This window comes from Macaca nemestrina, chromosome 8 (assembly GCF_043159975.1).
Source record: "Macaca nemestrina isolate mMacNem1 chromosome 8, mMacNem.hap1, whole genome shotgun sequence".
NCBI lineage: Eukaryota > Metazoa > Chordata > Mammalia > Primates > Cercopithecidae > Macaca > Macaca nemestrina.
This window is the reverse complement of record NC_092132.1, coordinates 21,275,642-21,294,903: the sequence shown is the minus strand read 5'-3', so window position 1 is coordinate 21,294,903 and position 19,262 is coordinate 21,275,642. Positions and strand designations below refer to the sequence as shown.

The window sequence follows — 19,262 nt, the reverse complement described above, 5'->3', positions numbered from 1 at the left end:
GTGCAGCTGTCACCTGAGTAGTGTACAATGTATGAATAGGTAGTTTATTGTCCCTCATCCCCATCCTACCCTCCCCCTTTCTGAGTTTTCAGTGTCCATTATACCATTCTGTATGACTTTTCATACCCATAGCTTAGTTCCTGCATATAAGTGAGAACATACAGTATTTGGTTTTCCATTCTTGAGTTACTTAGAATAAATAATGGCCTCCAGCTCTATTCAAGTTGCTGCAAAAGACATTATTTCATTCTTTTTTTTATGGCTGAGTAGTATTCTATGGTGTATATATATCACATTTTCTTAATCCAGTCGTCAGGTGATGGACACTTAGGTTGTTGATTCCATACCTTTGCAATTTTGAATTGTGCCACAACATATACATGCTGGTACCTTTTTAAACTTTTTCTTTGGGTAGATACCCAGTAGTGGGTAGTGGGCTTGCTGGGTTGAATGCTAGATCTACTTTTAGTTCTTTGGGAAATCTCTATACTGTTTTCCATAGAGGTTGTGCTAATTTACAGTCCCATCAGCAGTATAAAAGCGTTCCTTTTTAGCTGCATCCATGCCAACATCTACTGTTTTTTGACTTTTTAATAATGGCCATTCTGGCTGGGGTAATGTGGTATCTCAATCATTGTTTTAATTTGCATTTCCCTGATGATTAGTGATGCTCAGCATTTTTTTCATATGTTTCTTGGCCATTTGTATATCTTCTTTGGGGAGATATTTATTCATGTCTTTTACCCACTTTTTAATGGAATTATTTTTTTCATGTTGATTTGTTTGAGTTCCTTGTAGATTCTGGATATTAGTCCTTTATAGGACGCATAATTTGCAAATCTTTCCTTCCATTCTGTAGGTTTCTGTTTACTCTGATGATTCTTTGGCTGTGCAGAAGCTTTTTAGTTTAATTAGGTATCATTTATTTTTATTTTTATTTTTTTTTGCATTTGTTTTTGGTGTCTTAGTCATAAATTCTTTGCCAGAAGAGTTTTTTTCTAGGTTTTCTTCTAGAGGTTTTATGGTTTCAGGTCTCAGATTTAAGTCTTTAATCCATCTTGAGTTAATTTTTGGTATCTGGTGAGAAATAGAGATCCAGGCCGGGCGCGGTGGCTCAAGCCTATAATCCCAGCACTTTGGGAGGCTGAGACGGGCGGATCACGAGGTCAGGAGATCGAGACCATCCTGGCTAACACAGTGAAATCCCGTCTCTACTAAAAAATAAGAAAAAGTAGCCGGGCGTGGTGGCGGGCGCCTGTAGTCCCAGCTACTTGGGAGGCTGAGGCCGGAGAATGGCGTGAACCCGGGAGGCGGAGCTTACAGTGAGCCGAGATCATGCCACTGCACTCCAGCCTGGGTGACAGAGCGAGACTCCGTCTCAAAAAAACAAAACAAACAAACAAACAAAAAGATATAGAGATCCAGGTTCATTCTTCTACATGTGGCTATCTTGTTTCCCCAGTACCATTTATTGATAAGGCATCCTTTCTCCAATTTGTGTTTTTGTATGCTTTGCTGAAGATCAATTGGTTATAAATATTTGACTTCATTTCTAGGTTCTCTATTCTATTCTACTGGCCTATATATCTACTTTTATACCAGTACCATGTTGTTTTGGTAACTATAGCCTTGTATAATTTGAAGTTAGGTAATGTGATGCCTCTAGATTTGTTCTTTTTGCTTAGGATTGCTTTGGCAATTTGGGCTCTCTTTTGGCTCTGTATGAATTTTAGGATAGCTTTTTCTAATTCTGCAAAAAATGATGTGGGTATTTTGATAGGAAGGGCATTGAATCTGTTGATTGTTTGGGGAAGTATGTTTATTTTCATGATATTGATTCTTCCAATCCATGAGCATTGGAGGTATTTGCATTTGTTTGTGTCATCTATGATTTCTTAGAATAAACGTTTTTCTATCAGTTTCCTCACTACCTTTTCACTTGTGTAATTTGTCCATGGCATCTTCTCACATGAGTTAATCTGTATTTTAAAATAGCTTCAAAGAAAACTATAAGAAGGACAGAACAGCTAGTTCAGGATTCCTTGTGACTTTAAATTGTAAAAATATAAAATTTTCCACTTGAGGGTCCCTCACCCTTCATCAAGACAGAGTCCCCAGATGCCTACTGGATGGGCCCTTAAAGACGTGTATCTCTGGACAGATTCTACTGTCTCTAACTCAAGATTTGAGCTTTGCTTGGAGGCCCTGGGTATTTTACCTCCCCTACAAATACATTTTTATCCCAGTAAGTAGAAATCAATGAATAAGAGGAAAATGTGTCCAAAGTCTTTACCCCCACCAGCAGCTGACAAGAGTACAAATTAACTGATTAACTTTTCCTAACCCATAGCTGACTGTCCTCCCAATATCAGTTCTGGTTTCTTGCTATATAATAATCATTCCTTTACTAACTCAAGGAGGGAGAAAAGGTTCAAAAGCATGCCATAGAGGAACAGGTAAAGAGATAGCAATTCTTAGCTGAGAAGATTTGACAGCACGAGAGAGTAGTTTCAGTGTTTTAGGAGCTAGTACATAGATGGAGGGGAGGTGTAGGGGAGAGAGAGACCCAGAGGTAAAAATCAGGCCCTACAAAGACATTACAGGGAAATAGTCTCCTAAATGGAAGTCCATAATGCATTCCTCATCCTTAGAGGTGTTAGCACACCCTAGGCAACTATTTGATACAAACATGGCAGCAGGCAGCTAAATTAAATAGCCTCTAAGTGCCGTCCAATCTCAAGAGTTTACTGTAGATGTGATCGTTCAATGGTGCAGACAGAAGGGCCCTATTAAGCATGAGAGGCAGTGTGGGATAATGGTTTAAAGCATGGGCTTTGAAATAAGGTGTATTTGGGCTGGAATTTGTATGAGATCACTAGGGCTACTGTAACAAAGTAGCATAAACTGACTGGCTTAAACAACAGAAACGTATTATCTCATGGTTCTAAAGGTTAGAAGTCCTAGGTCAAGGTGTTGGCAGGGCTATGTTCCCTTGAAGGTGTTAGGGAGGAACATGTTCCAGGCCTCTCCTCTAGCTTCTGGTTGGTTGCACGGCTTTTACTAGAATGGCGCCAATCTCCATATGACATTCTTCCTCTGTGTCTATCCCTTCATCTGACCTTCTTTTTATGACTCCAGTCATATGGGATTAGGGACCTACCCTACTGCAGTACAATGTAATTTTAACTTAACTAATTATGTCTACATTGACCCTACTTCCAAATAAAGTCATATTTTGGGTTTTGGGGGTTAGAACTTCAACATATAAATTTTGTGGTACCACAATTAAACCCATAACAGAATTCCAGAGCCAATATATACTAGTTGTATGACCTTGGGCAACTTAATATTCTTCAACCTTCAAACGGATAAAAAATGTTCATCCTATTTTTCATTCATGAAATGGAGATTGTTGTGAGGAACAAGTGAATAAATGCAAGTAAATAACATGTAGTTGTGCCTCACAGAATAATCACTCAATAAATGCTAGCATTCGAACAACTAGACATCCACATTCCCAGAGGACGTTGCTGTAATTACGTCCCCCTCATATCCAGCGAGTTGTTTGAGGCTCTCTGTGTTATTTTCTGTCATGTATGTAAAATGATTTTGTTTTAGAGACAGCATCTTACTCTGTTGCCAAGTCTGGGGTGCAGTGGTAAAATCACAGCTCACTGCAGCCTTGAACTTCTAGGCTCAAGCAATCCTCTCACCTCAGCCTCCTGAATAACTAGGTCTACAGGGATGTGCCACCACATCTGGCTAATTTTTATTTCTCTTAGAGATGGGATCTTACTAAGTAACCCAGGCTTATCTCAAACTCCTGGCCTCAAGTAATTCTTCTGCCTTCCTTGGACTCCCAAAGCACTGAGATTATAGATGTGAGCCATTGTGCCTGGCCTAAAATGGCTTTTAAACCCACTCCAGTAAAACTATGACTGAAAAACAAAGTTTTCCACCCAAGTCATTCACCACAATTATCAAGAATTTTCTTTCACTTTCTCCATTCAAAGAATGCTAAGGAGGCAAGAAATATTTATCTTAAAAATAGCAAATCACTTCAGAAGGCCCTGTGCTAAAAATACTAGAAAGGTGGTATAAAGTTACTCACTTCTAAATATTTTGATGTATCCTGGCACTATTTAAAATTAGAACAAAGAACAGCTGTCAAATAAAGTCAGAGGTTAGAAGAGTTGAAAATGCAGAACTTTTGCCGTGGAGCATTCATCATCTGAATATTGTCTTCTTCTGTAGGCCTTAGCTTATTTCTTTATTTGTATTTTCCTTCTGCCATTGGAATTGCTCTGGGCAGCAGCTTTCTGGATCTTGTTGAATCCAGTCATATAAATTTGATAAAATATCTTGATAAGATGATTCAGTAAGACAATTTTCATTTCTGTTTTGATTTTCACTCCTGACTTTAAGTCCCTTCTCACCCACCATCTCTCTTCATGCCCCTTTCTCTTCACTGAATGGGCAAGACCAGAAAAAACAAAGGCAGCACCAGGGACACTGAGTATTCCCTCATCTGCCACTCACTCCAATTTTTTAGCTGGGAAATAGGAAGTGAAGGTGGGCGGGGGCTGGGGGGGAACATAGAATATAAATCTCTATACTCTCTAAGCTAAAGTTTCCTCAAGCTTTATTCTGTGGAGCTACTGTTCTTTGAGTGGCTCTGTAAATGTTCCATGTTCAAATGCTTTTAAGAAGTTGCAGTTGGCCGGGCGCGGTGGCTCAAGCCTGTAATCCCAGCACTTTGGGAGGCCGAGGCGGGTGGATCACGAGGTCAGGAGATCGAGACTATCCTGGCTAACATGGTGAAACCCCGTCTCTACTAAAAATACAAAAAACTAGCCGGGCGTGGTGGCGGGCGCCTGTAGTCTCAGCTACTTGGGAGGCTGAGGCGGGAGAATGGCGTGAACCCGGGAGGCGGAGCTTGCAGTGAGCCGAGATCACGCCACTGCACTCCAGCCTGGGAGACAGTGAGACTCTGTCTCAAAAAAAAAAAAAAAAAAAAAAAAAAAGAAGTTGCAGTTGTAACCTTGGAAACTCTTGCAGTTTCACAGTGCCCATTAACCAGTGGAAGGTTCCAAGAAGTTCTGCAGTTGGGAAACATCTTTAACTTTTTTAATATTTTATTTTACTTTAAGTTCCGGGATACATGTGTATAATGTACAGATTCATTACATAGGTTAACGTGTGCCATGGTGGTTTGCCGCACCTATCGACCTGTCACCTAGGTTTTAAGCCCTGCGTGCATTAGGTATTTGTTCTAATGGCCTCCCTCCCCTTGTCCCCCACCCCCTGACAGGCCTTGGTGTGTGATGTTCTCCTCCCTATGTCCATGTGTTCTCATTGTTCAACTCCCACTTATGAATGAGAACATGCAGTGTTTGGTTTTCTGTTCCTGTGTTAGCTTGCTGAGAATGATGGCTTCCAGCTTCATCCATACCCCTGCAAAGGACATGATCTCATTTTTTTTATGGCTGCATAGTATTCCATGGTGTATATGTGCCACATATTCTTTATCCAGTCTATCATCGATGAGCATTTGGGTTAGTTCCGTGTCTTTACTATTGTGAACAGTGCCGCAGTAAACATACTGTGCATATCTCTTTATAGTAGAATGATTTATAATCCTTTGGGTGTATAGCCAGTAGTGGGATTGCTGGGTCAAATGGTATTTCTGGTTCTAGATCCTTGAGGAATCACCACACTGTCTTCCACAATGGTTGAACTAATTGACACTTCCACCAACAGTGTTCCTATTTCTCCACAGCCTTGCCAGCATCTGTTGTTTCTTGACTTTTTTATAATTGCCTTTCTGACTGGTGTGAGATGGTATCTCATTGTGGTTTTGAATCTTAAACTTCAGTGATGTTAAGCTTTTTTCATGTTTGTTGGCTGCATAAATGTCTTCTTTTGAGAAGTGTCCGTTTATGTCATTTGCCCACTTTTTGATGGGGTTGTTTGATTTTTTCTTGTAAATTTGTTTAAGCTCTTTGTAGATTCTGGATATTAGCCCTTTGTCAGATGGATAGATTGCAAACATTTTATCCCATTCTGTAGATTACCCATTCACTCTGATAGTTTCTTTTGCTTTGTAGAAGCTCTTTAGTTTAATTAGACCTCATTTGTCTATTTCTGCATTGGTTGCAGTTGCTTTTGGTGATTTCATCATAAAATATTTGCTCATGCCTATGACCTGAATGGTATTGCCTAGGTTTTCCTCTAGGGTTTTTATGGTTTTGGGTTTTACATTTAAGTCTTTAATCCATCTTGAGTTAATTTTTGTATAAGGTGTAAGGAAGGGGTCCAGTATCAGTTTTCTGCATTTTTCCCAGCACCATTTATTAAATAGGGGATCCTTTCCCCATTGCTTGTTTTTATCAGGTCTGTCAAAGATCAGATGGTTGTAGACGTGTGGTGTTATTTCTGAGGTCTCTATTCTGTTCCATTGGTCTATATGTCTGTTTTGGTACCAGTACTATGTGAAACATCTTTAACTTTTTAAGCCCATGTTTGTCAAGCTTATGCATCCAGAATAGTATTTGTAAGTTTTAGGAAACTTCTCTTCCTAAAGGCCCTGTTTGAGAACTATTAATACAAGAAACAAAGTGCCTCATCTGTGTCACATGGCTAAATAATGATTGATCAGTAACAGCAATGAAGGTTTTGCGGTCCTGGGTTGCATGATCTTTCTTTTTCTCTAATTTAAACATACTCACAATGCTACTAAAAATGATGGAACAGAATTTGCAGAACTCAGCCCAACACACCACTCAAAAGTTTAGGATCCTTTCCTTTTAGTCTTATCCCCGCTGTGCTCCTGAGGGCTGGAAATGTGGAAATGGAAATTTATCACCAAAAGGAAACCCTTCCTAAGGAAGGAGCTAGATGCTCTCAGAGCCCAGAGGGTGGCGCTCAACCTTCCTCTTCTCCTGGGGTTAGCTCTGTGCTGAGTCCACTCCTTCTCACTCCCTTTGCCATCCCTATCCTACCTTCTCTCCACAACAGGGAGTCCATCTCCTGTTCTCCAGGTTCCAGCTTTCCATCTAGCTTTTCCTAGGATGCAGCAGGAAGTGATGGCTAAAAAGCACCTTTCTCTGTCCTGCCACAGAGTAAAACCTCTACCACATAAACAAACCTCACTCTTGCTAATACTGACCAACTCCAACACAGTTCATGTGAGTTACTACCTCTCTCTCTCTTTTCTCTCACTTGCCAAGCTTCCTCTTCCTTTTGAGCTGGTTGTCTTGCACCAGGACCCCGTGGGAAGTCGGGGAGGCACAGGGGAGACTGAGACTTTAGCATTTTGTCTCATGCAATATTTATATATGGATGATCACAGCTTCTTGATATATTTTTGTATTCTTAATTGTTTTTCTCTGTTGTGTTTTCTTTTTTCCTACCTTTCCATGCTATTCTCAAAGGGAAATACCTGGCTGTGGTCGGTCAGGGGCACATGACAGAGGCAGGAGAGTGGGGAAGCTGGTGTAGAAGCCAAGGGAGAGCTTTCCCTTGTCGCTCTGAAGCTTTGCTGAAAAATCAATTCACAAAAGGTAGATTAATAGGAGAAAAGGCTTACAAATTTATTTAATGTATATATTAAATATACACATTAATATATGGGAGCCTTTAGAAGGAAGATCCAAAAATAGGGGGAAATCATCCATTTTTATGGTTAGGCTCAACAAAGTATGGATGGACATATAGAAATATGATTCAATAAAAATGGTATAATCTAATGCTAGTGGACTGAGCTGGGAAACCCAGCAAGGTCTGTCTGCCTAGCTACTTCTTGGCCTGTCTATAGCATTCTCTCTTTCTGGGTGTGGGGTAGAACCCTCTCTGGAATGGGCTACAGTTAGACAAGGTAGGTCAGATAATTTCTTTACGGCCAATTTTTACATAGAAAGGCAGAGGGAAAGTTAGAGTCATATTTTTAGGTTTTATAGCTGGCTTTTGGGAAATGGGGTTCTGGTGTCTGTGACCTGCACTAGGGAAGAGAGATTCTAGTTTCTATGGCTAACCTGGGGGCAAATGGGACTGAGAGAGAGGAGGGCAGGAGAAGGTCAGAGAAACACTTTTGCTTCTGAGGCCTTCATTTGGGGGTATTGTTTTCTGAGCCCCAGTCGAGGGAAGGCAGGGGCAGACATGTAACCAGGCTGAAAGTACACGTGAAATTAAAAATGGGATTCTGTTCCTGAAAGCACCTGGGAAGGTGCTCAATAATGTTGAATGAATCCAACTTAGATACTTAAGTGAGACACTCTGCATCATCTTGCCAGCAATTCCAACTTGCGTATATTTTTTAAAAAATGTACAAGCTGCTAACTTTAGGAGTGCAGCAATGGTCTTTATGGAACATTTTCCCAAGACGTTAGCTGAGTCTTTGGTTTTAACCACGAGTTTAAATGCACACATGTTGTTTAGCAGCAGTAGAAATGAATGATGTTTTTTGTCATTGTTTTGTTTTACTTTAAGAAACACAAGGCCAACCTGGCATGGTGGCTCACGCCTGTAATCCCAGCACTTTGGGAGGCCGAGGTGGGTGCATCACCTGAGGTCAGGAGTTCAAGAACAGCCTGGCCAACATGGTGAAACCCCATCTCTACTAAAAATCCAAAAATTATCTGGGTGTGGTGGCATGCGTCTGCAATCTCAGGTACTTGGGAGGCTAAGACATGAGAATCACTTGAACCCTGGAGGCAGAGGCTACAGTGAGCTGAGATTGTACCACTGTACTCTAGCCTGGGTGACAGAGTAAGACTCTGTCTCAAAAAAAAAAAAAAAAAAAAAAAAAGAGAAGAAAAGAAACACAGGCCCAGGCTCAGTGTCTCTTGCCTGTAATCCTGGCACTTCGGGAAGCCGAAGGGGGTAGATTGCTTTAGTCCAGGAGTTTGAGATGACCCTAGGTAACATGGGGAAACCCCATCTCTACCCCCCAAAAATCAATAAATACAAAAACTATCCAGGTATGGGGGTGTGCCTGCTCATGGTCCAAGCTACTTGGGAGGCTGAGGTGGGAGGATGGCTTGAGCCTAGGAGGCAGAGTTTGTAGTGAGCTGAGATTGTACCACATCACTCCAGCTTGGGTGACAGAGCAAGACTCTATGGGGGCAGGGCAGGACGGGGATAAAAAGAAAAGAAAACCCTGCAGAATCTCAGATTTGCTTTGCTTAGGGCAATGTAGCACACTAGGTTAAGAGCATTGCCACTCAAATAGTTAAAACCGAGATCTGTAGACCCCAGGATTAGTGTCCATGAGGAGAAATCAGATTGTCAAACTGTCCCAGAGACCAGCTGAATTTGAGTGTGCATTTTAACCAGATGCCCTGGCAATCCATGTGCTCATAGCAGTGTGTGAGGAGCATTGACTGAGAGTCTGGGCTCTAACCCTGATAACCTATGATTTGGTGATAGCTGGCAGGCAATAGAACATTCGGTGTGAAGAGAGAAACATTAGACCAGGGCCTGAAACAATATAATTGCTCAACATCTGTTAAATATTATTATTGTTAGAAAAGTAAATAAAGGATATTCACTCAACATACATTTACCACATGCTTCCTGGGTGCCAAGAACACTTTTAGGCACTGGGGACATGGCAGTGAAGCAACAGACAAAAATTCCTTTCTTTATGAATCGATGTCTTAGTGATATCTACAAATGGCAGAGGGATTGCTTTTATTATAGGAAAATAATCTTAGGCTTTCAATACATATTAATTTTATTGAACAAATGTATTCCTCAATACATTTTGGCTATTATTATTAGATAATTGATGAGTCAAGGATTATTTGTCTTATTATAATTTTGTAAATTACAGGTTGTAGAGTGGTTGCCTTTACCAACAACAAAATAAACTTATTTGTTTTTTGAGCTCAACAAATACTGGCATCCTACCGCTTAAAGAATACAGTCCCAGCTCGTCCATATACTAAGCAGGATTCTTCAGCTTCATCTGTGTCATTCTCTGTCTAGCTCTCATGATCAGTGGTTGTGACTTCTTTCCTGAAAGCTCTTAGCATCATTCCTGGCACAGAGTAAGCACTTGCTAAGTATTAGCTCATATTACCCAAATCTTTGTTCATGCACTTTCCTCTCTTTCTGGGATCCAGCTCCAAAGTGCCCATTAAAGCCCAGCTAAATATTTGAATCTCAAAGGAAGGATGGAAATCACTGCTGCCACTTCTCTGCTTCCTCAGCACTTTCTCTCTTTGCATTTGAGTAGGTGAAGCTAAGTGGCCAAGTGGAGTGGCCTCTTTGTGAGCCCTGGAGGGAGGGCCAGGACCAAGTCTTCTGGCCCCACTCCCTCAGCAAGGGCCTAGCAGCACTGGCAGTAGTTGCTAAGCTGAGTTGCTCAAAATCCATTTGTGGAACCCGCAGAGCACAATAGAAAGGCAAACAGCCATGTTCAATTTCAGATTCAGAGGCTCTCCATGGGGTCCTTGGAAATTGACAGAGCGAGTTGTGGCCTTTCATAATAGGATTTTGTGACCCTCAATGGAAAGGAAGTGATGTTAAAAAAAAAAAAGAAAAAAAGAAAAAAAAGAAAATTACTGACAGGAAATTCTAAGAAACACCAGGAAGAGGAACTTAGAACAAGGGTTGACAACATATTGAGAGGTAGCAGTTAAGTGCCATAGGTTACTCTTAGAATGATGGCCTTGCTGGCAACAGCCAAGACTGGGGACTGGGACTATTTAGAGGGGTAAGGGAGTACCTTTATCCTGGTGACTGAAAAATAAAGGAGCCACACTGCCTACATTTTGTCTTCAGATTCTGAGAATACATGCACCCCCATGCAGGCATATACACACATATACATAACTACATGCACACACAGGCATATGTGCACACAGGCATATGTACACACATACATGTGGACATGCACACACTTCCTGTGATACTCATACTACCCACACTAATACAGACATAAACATAGAAATTAAAGCAAACATAAATAAAAATACAAATCTGGGCACATTCAAAAGAGAGAGAGCAGAGCAGTAAGGGAATCTGAGACCACACTGCCTGAGGGAGGGGTGAAGTTGTTTAGCCAGGGAGAAAGCGCATGGCAGGCCAGGTAGGTTCTTCCAAGCCATAGAGTCCTGACTTATGGAAGAAGTACTAGGATTCTTCTAAATGAAGCAAAGAGGTAAAAAGTCAGGTTGGAACCCCAGACAGTTGGAAGTTCCAGGAAGAAGATTTCAGCTCAGAGTGATAGTCAAGCTATGGGGTTCAGAGTCTAGAGTCTAAATGTGGACTCTCTTTTATTTTTCACTTTTGTGTCTGTCACTTAAAACCTGAGCATCATAGGCAACTTACTTTATCTCTCTGAGCCTGTGTTTCCACATTTATCAAATGGTGGTGATAAACATACCTACTACCTATTAAGTTGAAATGACCCACAGCTTGGAAGAGCTTATCACAGTGCAGGTTTAAGCTTTAGGTCCCACTAAACCTGTATCTTCCTCTGGAGATCTGGAGTTGTGCATCAAGGCAACTGGGGACATTGCTTTTATTTGGATTTAAGGGGAGCTTTTGAGAACTGCTCTCTGAACATACTTCCGGGTGTGTCTCCAGGAAGGACCTCTTTTCTCAAAAGGGGACGCCTATAATTATCTCCTCCTAACAAGTCAGTCTTTTTTGTAACCTTTCTCCAGCCGCCTGGAAAACGACCGGCTGGTTGGTCTGTGCAAGCAAAAGTCGACGTGTACCTGTGGCTGGGCTCCATCAAGCATGCCAGTGCCATCTTGGACAACTTGCCAGTAGGCTATGAAGCAGAAACGTCCTCCAAAGGGGCTGGCGCCAATCACCCCCCATCCAACCTCCTCTACCAAGGTAGGGTCCCCACTGGGCAAAGAGGGTCATTCGAGGTCTCAGGTGGGCTTCTGAAAAGATAATAAGGAGGGCAGCATGCATGAGTTTTTTGCACATTATTTTAGGGCCAACTTATTGGCCTTCTTTAGTGCAGTTCCTAAGTGTTCTACCTTACCTTTCAATGTCCCATCTAAAAAGAATAAAATCATTAAACGCATCTGGAATAAACACTTATGTTTCTCTGTTAATAGAGAGGAAGTAATTTGAGTTTCTTTGTAGGCAGATTATGTAGGTTGAGTTTGCGTTTTAAACAAAAAAATGTCAGAATGTCAGTAAGTTCTTGTGCTTACATGATCTGTGGAATTAAGGCAGATTTTACTTTCATGTGGCATGGGGATTTTTACCTATCAACAGCAGATATTCACATTTCCTAGTAGTAACCCAGTGGAAACTGGTATCAGTAGGTTCACTCATATTTCTCCAGCTTGGTTCTTGGCTCGGCTGCTTTTAAAATTCAGCATGCTTTATGGAATCCTTTCTATGTAGTTATTTTCTGTAAGTGCCATCATGTTTATGTTTTAATACATTTTTGAATTTTATTATAAATATTCATTACAATTGCATTTGACTTTCTGCTTCCAAATTACTTTCATTTATGTTATCTCTTGCTGCTGAGTTCAGATCAAGCAGCCTGCAGTTTTACCTTCATTTCTGCTGAAGTTGAGTTTTGGGTTGAGCCAGTGTTGGAAACACTGGAGAACTGTCTATACAGTCAAGTCTCCTCTGTGGCCCAAGGCTCCTCTGATGTTGGTTGAACCTAGACTGCCAGTGGAGTCAAAGTTGCTCAATAGACAGAGAATACAAGGTTCTGGAAATACATATCTAATAGTTCAGCTCATGGTTTCCATGCTCGATATAAATGCATAAGAGCATTGTCTTTTTGGAAAATGCATAATACCAGATGCCAAGCATTGTGCCTTACACTTGATGCATCAGGTCTCATTGATTTCTCAAATCAACCCTGGGAAGACTCTTCATCTTACAGATGAAGAAAGTTATGTATCAAAGATGCTTAGAAATTGCCCAAGATCACACAGCTAGTAAAGGATGGGGGAAAAGAAAAGGTCTCCAAACCCTACTTTCTTTCTACTGTCTTCCACCATACCTTGAAGAGAGTTTTCATCTTTGGGTAAAAAACATCCACATTAACTTGATAGGAAAAAATAGGAAGCTAACTTGGCTTCCTATTTTTATAGATTATCTCTAGAGACCCAAGGACCTAGATGTGATTGCTATCCCAGCTACTAACAATTCAGAGGAAAGCCTTTTCCCAATGCTTCTGATCCTCTGCAGTGTGTTTTCGTAGAGTGACCTAATAAACTTTTCCTGCCGTGCACTGGCATTGGTGGCTTTGGCTGCCTTCCACACCTACTGGAGAATTTTGTGCTCCAGAAAATACCCATTCAGCAAATAATTAGTTTGCACCCATATATGGAAGGCATGGTGGAAAAACTAGTGGGTGACATGGAGATGAGTGAGAGGTGATTCCGGCCCTCAAGTGGGGATAACAGACACATCTCTCATAACCACAAGTAAAAAGCAAGCCATAGCATAAGAGGGGTACCAATAAAGTGTGAGGAGGGTGACTAGATTAGTCCCAGGAACATAACTAGTAAGACCCAAGGTTTCAGAAAAATGAAAACCTACACTGAGTAAATGGTGCTCCCTGGAGTTGTGTAGGGCATAGCTTGTGTGGCTGCCATTGGGTGGTCTGCTAAATTACAGGGTTAGCCATTTCAGGGGCAGCTGGTGAACATTTTCATCGGGTGAACCATTTCCAAGTTCACTCTCAGCAGAGAAATTTGCCAAACGATGTAGCATGCTAAGGAACACGTGGGCCATCTCTAGAAACACTCCTGTCGGGAAATCCCTGTGCCATCTGCTGATGGCATCATTTCCATCGTTTACTGTTGCCATTTTAAGGGGCTCCCTTGCCAGCAGGGCCCAGCCTGTCATGTGAGGGTTTATTGGTGTATGTGGCAGTGGGGACAGAGGGAGGACTTAGAATTGAGTCCAAAGGAATCACTTCTCTGGTTCCCCCTGCCTTGACAGAGTGTGGAGAACTTCCACTGCAAATTCCGGACTTAACTGGAGGTGTGCAGGGCTCAAGTTTCCAAATCCTTTGCAGGATTAGAGTGGGTCTGATATGTTTGCTATGTTCTCAGGTTCCATATTGGTCCCTATGCAACCAGACAGTGGCATAGGGTGGAGGGACAGAAACATGTGTGAGCCTCAAGATAATATAGTAAGGAGTTGTCTTTGGCACCCCCTGCCCTTCCTGTCCCTCCTCACCGTGCCAATCAGGGCTCAAGGCCTATAGCACCCAGGACTGTCATATCTGTCCCACCCCCTCATTTCCATCCCCTCTACCAGTGCATAAGCTCTGGCCCTTAAACTTCTGGCCTAGAGGGGGCAGTGTTGTCTCCCTGTTGGTTTCCCTCCCCGACACCTCTTCTGTCCATGGCTAGCTTGACTCAGTTTTATCGTCCTGGAGCTTTGCTCTGCTAGCACCAGCTCCTGTGAACAGACTTTCAAGAGCTCCTTGTTGCCTCGTTCAAGCCTCATAGGTCCTCCATGGTATGACTACAGATGTCTGTGTCCCTAGACTGTAGACACTCTGGACTACATTCTTGCCCCATGTAGCCTGGTGTTTTTGCCCCTGTCTTGACTCATCCTGCTCCAGTGTCTTGGCACCTCCATCCCTGCCTCTCAAATGTTACCAACCTTTAGGGGCTCTGCTCTAAGGGCAGCACCACCTCCACTATGGTCTACCCCGTTTTCTTCGAGTGTGCTTTGGCAAATATGAATGATTCCTTTGTGTGCACATATTCTCATTTTACATGAATAGTACTGTGTCTCCTATCTCATGCTTTTCTTTTTTTCTCATTTATAAGCACTTAGATTCGTGAGATCCATCCATTTTGCCAAGTGTACCTCTAATCCATTGCCTCTAACTGCTTTCCCAAACTCCCTGACATTTTTCCTGGGCACTACCACAGTGATGGACATGCAGGTTGCTTCCAGGTGCTCCCCACAGGTCACATTGCAGTGAGCAAGAGTAACAGCACTCCAGCATCTTCACCCCACTTTTAGAGTTCTTCCCATGGGCCAGGCACCATTCTCAGCCTTTCGGTTCCCTTCAATAACCCTATGAGGAACTATTATTTCCTCCATTTTACAAATAAGGAAATAAAGACACACTAATAAGGGTTCGTAGCCATGTACAAGTCCCCATATGGACCTGTGTGAGGTAAGTCTAGGGATCGCATTGTGGCGGGCGGGGGAATTCACAGGGTATTTGTACCCTTACTTTAACTAAGTAGAGTTATTCATATTAGTGCACAAGAGTTTCTGTATACCACTCCCCAAGTCAGCACAAAAACAGACACACTGAACACAGTGGCTTTGGGAGAGTGCGGGAAATGGGAGTGGGTAGAGAAGTAAAAAGGGATAAGTGAATATAAAAACCAAGAGGCACCCTGCAAGGGGCAGTGATCAGAAAGTACCATGGACCAAGGACTGTGATGAACTCAACTGTTACTTGAGGTTTCCCCACTGAACCCTGAGCTGCCCCAACCTGAGGCCTTCTCTCTGCCTCCTATTCAGGCACAGGGTGTGCTCACTCCTGCCCTTTGTCCCCCTGTCCCTTGCCAGCATTCTCACAGAACACTTATCCCTGGCCCTCTGCCACTGTGATGTGGGTGCTTGTCTTATCTTCTGCCTTCTCTCAGGAGCTCCCCAAGGGCAGGGACTCTCTTAGTTACCACAGAATCCTCAGAGATCACGACTGTACGCACTAGGTGCTCAAAATGACCCTGGCTGAATGGAAAATGAGTGAATGGATGACTTGAGACATATGTTGTGTTTGTTGAAGTGAAAACTGTGGAGCAGTCCCTTGCACACACACACACACACACGTGCACACACTCATGCCTGTAGAAACAGGAGAATTATTAGAGAGTAAAATGTGGTATTTTAGAAAGAGAAAAAGATTTTAGAATCAGAAATAAAATCTAGGCTCTGGCATGGTTAATTATGCAAACTTTAGAAAGTCTTTTAACCTTGTTGTGTGCCATTTTTCCTCATCTATAAAATGGAGATCGTGCTATTTCTCAGGGTTTTAGTGAAGAATAAGACACATAACCTGGTGAAGATGCCTGGGTTCAAAGTACCCTGTAAATATCACTTCTTCCTTTTCTTCAGGGCTTCCATTCTTGTCTCAGAGGAGGGTGGATGTTTTTGGTGGTCTTCTTTTGTCTGTCTGTGGATACGTAGATGGACATCACATGCAGACACACATGGGTACACACTGTTCTTGAAAACCCCACTAACACCTGCCCCCTTCCATGATTTGTCCACAGAACAGCATGTTTTTCAGCTGAGAGCTCACATGTACCAAGCCCGGAGCCTCATCGCGGCTGACAGCAATGGACTTTCAGACCCTTTTGCCAAAGTCACGTTCCTTTCTCACTGCCAGACAACAAAGGTAACCGGGGTAACCAAGACAGCCTGCTTCTTTCCTGCAGCCTGCAACTGACCCACAGAAGAGCCCAGGAAAGAAACAATGGGGACATGTTGCAAATACCTGCATCTCTGGGTGTGTAGATGTTTCATACTGAAAAGGGAATATGTGCCCACAAGGACTTACGTGGGGGGAGGTCTATTGTTTCACTGTGATCATTGTCCTAGGGCAAAGAATGCAAGTCCCTGAGGTGAAGGAAGGCTGGGAGAAAAAGAGGAGTGAGGAGGAGAAGGCTGAAGTGCCAGGCACAAGGCAATGTGCAGTGGGGAAGGAGCAAATGAGGAAACAGCACAGATCAACATGCATGAGGTTTATGATCCAATCATGGAGGGGTCTCAGTGGGGAGAAACATTTGCCAGTTTTGTGGTCAAGATGCTCTAGACTTTGCACTCACCAGCTGGGGAGCTTTGCATGCTTTTAACATCTCGATGCTTCACAGTCCCCCTCTTCTGGAGAATACTACTGCATAATGGATGTTGTGAGTATTAAGGGAGATGGGTTGTCTTAATACATTTAGCATGCTTATAACAGAATACCTGAAACTGGGTAATTTCTAAAGAAAAGGAGTTTATTTTTTACAGTTATGGAGGCTGGAGGTCCAAGGTTGAGGAGCTGTGTCTGGTGAGGGCCTTCTTGCTGGTGGGACCCTGCAGGTTCCGAGGCAGCGCAGGGCATCACATGGTGAGGGGGCGGAGCATGCTAATATGCTCGCTCAGGCCTCTCTTCCTCTTCTTCTGAAGCTACCAGTTCCTCTCCCATGACAACCTATTGATCCATAGATTAATCCATTTGTGAAGGCAGATCCTTCATGACCCAAACATCTCTTAAAGGCCCCACCTCTCAATACCATGACATTAGGGATTAAATTTCAACATGAGTTTTGGAAAAGACAAATATGCAAACTATAGTGTCAGTCTGTGCCTGTTTCCTCTCTTTCTCCCTTTCCTATACAACAAGTACTAAAATGAGAAAAGGATTCCTAATCAGCAAAAATCCAGTAGGATGCTTTTCTCATTAGATTCTATTCTCTAAAAATTTATTCTGTTCTCTGATTTGCTGTTTGAAGAGAGGGACGCTCAGTAAAGAATTGCCCATCTCAGGGAGTTAAGCACCATGGGTTAGACACAGAGTGCCATAAGGTTACTTTCTAGCTCATCTCCTCTCTGCCTGCATGTCTTTGGGCAAGTAACGCAACTCACTAAACCTCAGGTTTGTCATCTTAAAATGGGACTGTCATGAAGAAGCAGATAGTTAAGTTTATAAAATGATTGATAAATGCTGGCCATGACATTGGCTGATGTTGAGAGGGCTAACATTGTTCTCCAGGGCAAAGCCCATGACCTGGATGATAGAGTAGATTGCATTTTGATTTATGACTCGCACACTGACAGCGTGATGTGAACCAGTCTCACATTCATTGAACCTAATGCCTGTCAGGTGCTGGCTTTTTTGCCAGGTCACATGCTGGACTCTGGAGGATGAGAGGAGCCAGACTCTGCTCCAGTGTAATATGCAATCCAGGCATGGATGCAGGCCTCATGACACATGAGTCACTGCACTATGATAAGCCCCAGGGTACAGGGTTGTACAGAGTCCTACAAGAGCCAAGTAGAGAAAGGGTTAGTTCTACCTGGGAGAGAAGTCAGGAGAAACCTCAGCAGGAAGATGACTTCATCCTCATTCAGTGACTGAGCATAAAAATGATAACAGATGACTTTCTCTTTCCTATGTTTTGAGAGTTAGTATGGAGCGTGGTGATGATGAGTATAGATTCTGGACCTGCACTGCCTGGGTCAAAATCCACGCTCTTCCATTTATCACTTGTGTGACTTTAAACAAACCTCTCCTTGTGCCTCAATTTCTTTATCTGTGAAATAGGGATGATAACCTTGTACATTCCTTCCAGAGGATAAAACACCCAGGACAGTACCTTGCTTAAAACTAAGGCTTCTATGTGACTGCTTGTTGTTATTGTCATTGAGGTTTCCTTCCAACAGCAAGGGAGTTCTCATAGGATGGACCCCCGGAGCCCTCCTCCACCTGCCACAACACTGTGGAGTTCCAGGGCCCTGAGTGGAGTACAGGATTTGGATGAAATCCTTGGTCTGCTGTGTAATTATCCTTGTATTTTGTATCTCCATACAGCACCTTCATTTGATTTAGATCCATATCTCAAAGGAACAGATGACTTTTGTTTATCAAATAATTATTTGAAAGGGAAAATAGGTTCTGTTGAGTTCTGGACTTTGTTTCCATAAGTTTAAGCCAAGTACCTCATTTTTGAAAATAGTAATAGCTGCCATTTACTAAAAGCTCCCCACGTGCTGGGCGCAGTGCTAAGCATTTTTTTATGCATTGTTTGCTACATCTCACTGCAGCCCAAAGCTGGATGTTAGTAGTGTCTTCATTCTACAGATGAGGCAGGTAAGGCTTGGAAACGATATAGCTAGAAGATGGTGGAACCAAGATGGAAACCCAGGTCCCTTTGCTTAACCAAAGTCACTTTGCTTAACCACTCCACTTCCATTTTGGTAAGAAAGGGTACCAATTTCCCTCTCCTGTTTCGCTTCTGCGCTAACACAGAGGGACTTGTCTGCAGGTGACATGCCCCCTTTATGTATTTTTAATGATGAGGAAAGTTGGACCTGGGCCCCTGCAGTCATAGCCAAGTGCCACTGTTCAGCTGGTAGCACTCACCTGAACCACAGAGGGCTCAGGGGGAAAAAGCCTCTGAATGCTGCTCCTGAAAACCAATGCTTTGTAAAGTGACTTAATGGAATGAAATATTTCAAAGAGGGGAATCCAGTCATTCCCAACATCACTGTGGGGACATGGGACATAGAAATCTTGC

At 42.6% G+C, this 19,262-nt stretch overlaps 1 protein-coding gene and 1 long non-coding RNA gene across 5 annotated transcripts in view; one reads left to right on the top strand and one right to left on the bottom strand.

Annotated features, from left to right (window-relative positions):
• LOC139355756 (uncharacterized) overlaps positions 1–16,211 on the bottom strand; it is a 35,346-nt gene extending 19,135 nt beyond the window's left edge. For both annotated transcript variants that reach the window (XR_011606768.1, XR_011606767.1), the window contains exons 1-2: positions 16,034–16,211; positions 11,727–11,900 (exon numbers count right to left, since the gene is read on the bottom strand). This is a non-coding gene — a long non-coding RNA (uncharacterized lncRNA). The remainder of the gene's footprint in view (positions 1–11,726; positions 11,901–16,033) is intronic.
• Positions 1–19,262, top strand: part of LOC105468484 (fer-1 like family member 6) — a 214,810-nt gene that overhangs the window by 117,480 nt on the left and 78,068 nt on the right. For all 3 annotated transcript variants that reach the window (XM_071067847.1, XM_011718682.2, XM_071067849.1), the window contains 2 exons: positions 11,673–11,850; positions 16,251–16,375. In XM_071067847.1, coding sequence (XP_070923948.1) covers positions 11,673–11,850; positions 16,251–16,375 — 303 coding nt within the window. The remainder of the gene's footprint in view (positions 1–11,672; positions 11,851–16,250; positions 16,376–19,262) is intronic.